Source organism: Ochotona curzoniae, unplaced genomic scaffold, assembly GCF_017591425.1.
Source record: "Ochotona curzoniae isolate NIBS_2020 unplaced genomic scaffold, NIBS_Ocur_1.0 contig_883, whole genome shotgun sequence".
Taxonomy (NCBI): Eukaryota; Metazoa; Chordata; class Mammalia; order Lagomorpha; family Ochotonidae; genus Ochotona; species Ochotona curzoniae.
Window position 1 is genome coordinate 52,415,678 of NW_024466599.1, and position 3,789 is coordinate 52,419,466.

The following is a 3,789-nucleotide window of genomic DNA, read 5'->3' on the forward strand; positions in this document are numbered from 1 at the left end:
TTGCAGGGTCAGGCAAACATCACGGGCTTCTACTGGGAGGAAGGTGCATTCTGAGGTATCCTTTGGGGCACCAGCAGGACTGGGACTCCTTTCTGGCCCTCTATCCACAATCCCATGCGTGAGGGTTGAGTAGCTGCTCATTTGCTGGGAGGTCCAGGAGGCTGCTTGCTACCTAGGCTCCCACCAGCCCAGGCTCTGTCTCACCACCCCTTTCCCCCAACCCTAGAAATTTTCTGCCTTTTGTTTCAGAATAGTGGAGTCAGCAGGCCTTGGAGCTCAAGATGGTCCTGAGTGGGGCGTTGTGCTTCCGGTGAGTGTTTGGACCTCTGAGTGGGTGGTTCCTTCTGGGTGAAGTGAGTTCTGGGTAGACCTGTTGTCCAGAAGGAAGAAACTACAATTGTCTAGAGCTGGGCTTTCCCAGGTAGAGCAGGTCACCGGGGCATTGTGGTCAGTGCCAGACTGTAGCAGGACTGGGGCAGGCCTCTTCCTGAGGGCTCCCTGATGCTAGTGATGACAAGTGAACTTCTGGGTGTAGCATAACAGCTTAGAGCATCCATAGTGAGAGTGGGGGCTCAGCTGCCCAGTGCCTTCAGCCAGACTAATCTGTGCCATCACTTCCCTGTTGTCACACCATTGGTGACAAACACTGGAACGGGTACATTGCTGTGCTCCACACTTCACAGCAGTGGAAGATTTTCAGTAGTAGCTGGGGAATCAGACTTTAATCAGAAAGAGGTCTGGCTACTTTCTAATCCATTGTTTTAGTGTAGCCTTGGGGACACTCAGACCCAGTGAAGGTGAGTGATGTGTCTGTGGTCACCCAGCTGCAGTGGCAGCACAGCAAAGATGAGAACCCAGGCTCCAATGCCCAGTTCAGCATCTTTCCAGCACAGCACATGGAAGAGATTGATTAGAGTTGAAAATAATGAGCAAACCCCAGACTCTGAGAGGAAGCTGTGGGGTCATCCTACAGGGAGGTGGCAGACAGTCTAGGAGACAGGACTGAGCTATGACATCCAGGAAAAAAGGAAGAGTAAAGGTCTGAGATTGGAGCAGCCTCCTGGAGCACCCACCACTCCTCTCACAGTCCATTCTCTTCCTATGGTTTCAGAATGAAGGATTCCGCCTTGAAGGTGCTTTATCTGCATAACAACCAACTTCTGGCTGGAGGACTGCATGCAGGGAAGGTCATCAAAGGTTGGTGACAAAGCACCTTGGCTTGCTCAGGTCTCTCTACACTCTGGGGAGGCCTTGGAGCAACTGGGCAGTGCATCCAGGCCAAGCACAGTGGACAGAGCAGCGTAGAGCAGGCTGCCAGCAGATGGAGGACCCCAGCCCCGAGAACCCTCGAAACTTCTATGCACGGGTGGGACCCTTTCCAGAAAGAGTGACTTGCTGGTCCTTCACCAGTTAGACTTGGACCAGATGTTCCATTTCCCTGGGGACTCAGGGTTGAAGAAAGAGCTAAAGTAGGCTCTCCATCTGTCTACTGCCCATGGGGTGGGGCTGGGCTTCTGTCTCTCCACCTGGGGCCCTTGCTGAGGATTCTCACTGGCACAGAGTGGTGGCACCATCTGTTCTCTTCCCTACCCACCTCTGCCACACACACACTATGAAAACTCGGTAACAATACACTCTTGTCCATCTGGGGTAAACTTATGTCAAGCATCCAAGTACATGTATGTGTGTGCAGGAGAATATATGCATGAGTAGGTTATGGCTATTGAGTGAATATGTGCAAAGCTGCAAGGGTGTATGTGTGTGCCTGGGTAAGCACAGGCAGATACACTGGCATGCTATATGTATGTGTGTGGACATGCATACATGTGTATGTGTGTAGGTTGTGGTTGTGTGTATATGTGCAGTTATCTGTGAGTACATGTATATGCTTGTAATGTGTACATACATGCATGTATGCGTGTGAGTATGGGGGTGAGAGGGACTGAGCAGAAACAAATGAGACTTTAAAAAGGTTTATTTTAATTTTTGGTTAAAAAAGTAGAGTTTACACAAGGAGACAGAGAGATCTTTCATCCACTGGCTCACTCCCCAATGGCTGCAATGGCCAGAACTGAGCTGATCCAAAGCCTGGAGTTTCTTCCCAGTGTCCCACGTGGATGCTCAAGCACTTGGGCCATCCTCTGCTGCTCTCCCAGGCCATAAACAGGGAACTGGATGGGAAGTAGAGAATCCAGGACTGGAACTGGCACCCCTATGGGATGTCAGTGATGTGGGCATAGGCTTAGTCTACTATGTCACAAACCTAGTCCTGTAATGAGAACTTCTTATGCTGTGAGGAATCTCACAATGGATATATAAAGTTGTCCAGCAACCCCAGTAGAAAGTTCATCAAGAGAAGGAAGTCTCGGGAATAAGGCCTAAATGCCAAGGGTTCTGAAATCTACTTTGGAATTTAGAGAAGACTTGAAGACTTGTCCCTGAGCCAGACTGGGAGTGGGCCAATGTGATTCTGTGCCTCAATGTCCTCTCTGGGCCAGCAGGCGGGAAACCAGCCTTCCTAGCATGCAGCAGCTGTTCAGAGGCCACCTTATCTCCAGCTTATGACCAGAAGGTCTGACCTCGATCCTGCCCCTTAGCGGCCAGGAGGTTGGGAAGGCAAAGCAAACAGAAGTGCAGTCAAGTTCCTTTGCCTCCTTTCTCTAGGAGAAGAAATTAGTGTTGTCCCCAATCGGTCACTGGATGCCCGACTCTCCCCAGTCATCCTCGGTGTCCAAGGAGGAAGCAAGTGTCTGTCCTGTGAGATGGAGGAGGAGCCGACTCTGAAACTAGAGGTGGGTGAATCCTACTGTGGCATCCCTGCCCACCAAAGCTGGGTGCCCTGTGCTCTGGGGCTGGTCAGGACAGCCTGGGAGGGCTCTGTGGATTGCAATTGTGACTGCTCCTGTTACTCCCTGCTCCTGCCTCTCACTCACCCTGCCTCTCTTCCTGCAGCCTGTGAACATCATGGAACTCTACCTTGATGCCAAGGAGTCCAAGAGCTTCACCTTCTACCGGAGGGACATGGGGCTTACCTCCAGCTTTGAGTCAGCTGCTTTTCCAGGCTGGTTCCTCTGCACTGTGCCTGAAGCAGACCAGCCTGTCAGGCTCACCCAGATCCCTGATAATGCCGCCGGGGATGCCCCCATCATGGACTTCTACTTCCAGCAGTGTGACTAGGATAACCCTCCTTCCATAACCCCACCTCTGCCCAGAACTCCCTGGGCAGGGCCAGCTGGAACAGGAGTGGGGCTGGAGGAGAGAAATGATGAGTGAGACCCCTCTCTGGGCTCAGGCCCCCCATCTCTGACTTCCTAGCCTTGCTCTCATTTCCTGATCCTGAATGTGTGGGCAAGTTCTTCCAAGATTTGGGGCTCTGTACAGTTTTCTTGTCTGTTGAGTGGTGCTACTGATGTGGAAGGGTCTTTATGCTCAACAGCAACAGGCCCAATTCCCTTGATCCCCACTTGAGTCTCACAGGGCTTCCTACTCACCATATACAGCTCTGCTGTTTGACACCACACAGAGAGAGGAAGTCATGGGGTTACTGAAGCAGGGTCCACAGCCTGTCCACCTTCCCATTCATCCTGCCAGCACCTGCTGCCTTTTCCATCATCTTCTAACGATAGGCAAGAAAGGGCAGTGGTGTCCAGGTAAATTCTGCAACTTAGAAGGCAGACGATGGACAGATGCTAATTCCTGTGCTCATGGGCAAATGCTTGTGACACAGTGAGATGAGTTATAACATAATGCATCTTATAACCTCATTTTAATATTTAAAAATGCTGTGCA

General features: G+C 51.3%; 1 protein-coding gene across 1 annotated transcript; it reads left to right on the forward strand.

Annotated features, from left to right (window-relative positions):
• The first annotated feature begins 281 nt into the window (after nucleotides 1-281).
• IL36RN (interleukin 36 receptor antagonist) lies at nucleotides 282-3,298 on the forward strand. The gene is made up of 4 exons (XM_040994088.1): nucleotides 282-310; nucleotides 1,112-1,197; nucleotides 2,665-2,792; nucleotides 2,953-3,298. The coding sequence occupies exons 1-4, from the start codon at nucleotides 282-284 to the stop codon at nucleotides 3,175-3,177; spliced, it is 468 nt and encodes a 155-aa protein (XP_040850022.1). The 3' UTR covers nucleotides 3,178-3,298.
• Nucleotides 3,299-3,789: the final 491 nt, after the last annotated feature.

Excerpts from the sequence above, each read along its gene's own strand:
- IL36RN (XM_040994088.1), top strand. The coding sequence starts at position 282 with ATGGTCCTGAGTGGGGCGTTGTGCTTCCG. Across the intron at positions 311-1,111 it reads AGTGGGGCGTTGTGCTTCCG|AATGAAGGATTCCGCCTTGA; the intron begins GTGAGTGTTTGG and ends CTATGGTTTCAG. Across the intron at positions 1,198-2,664 it reads TGCAGGGAAGGTCATCAAAG|GAGAAGAAATTAGTGTTGTC; the intron begins GTTGGTGACAAA and ends TCCTTTCTCTAG.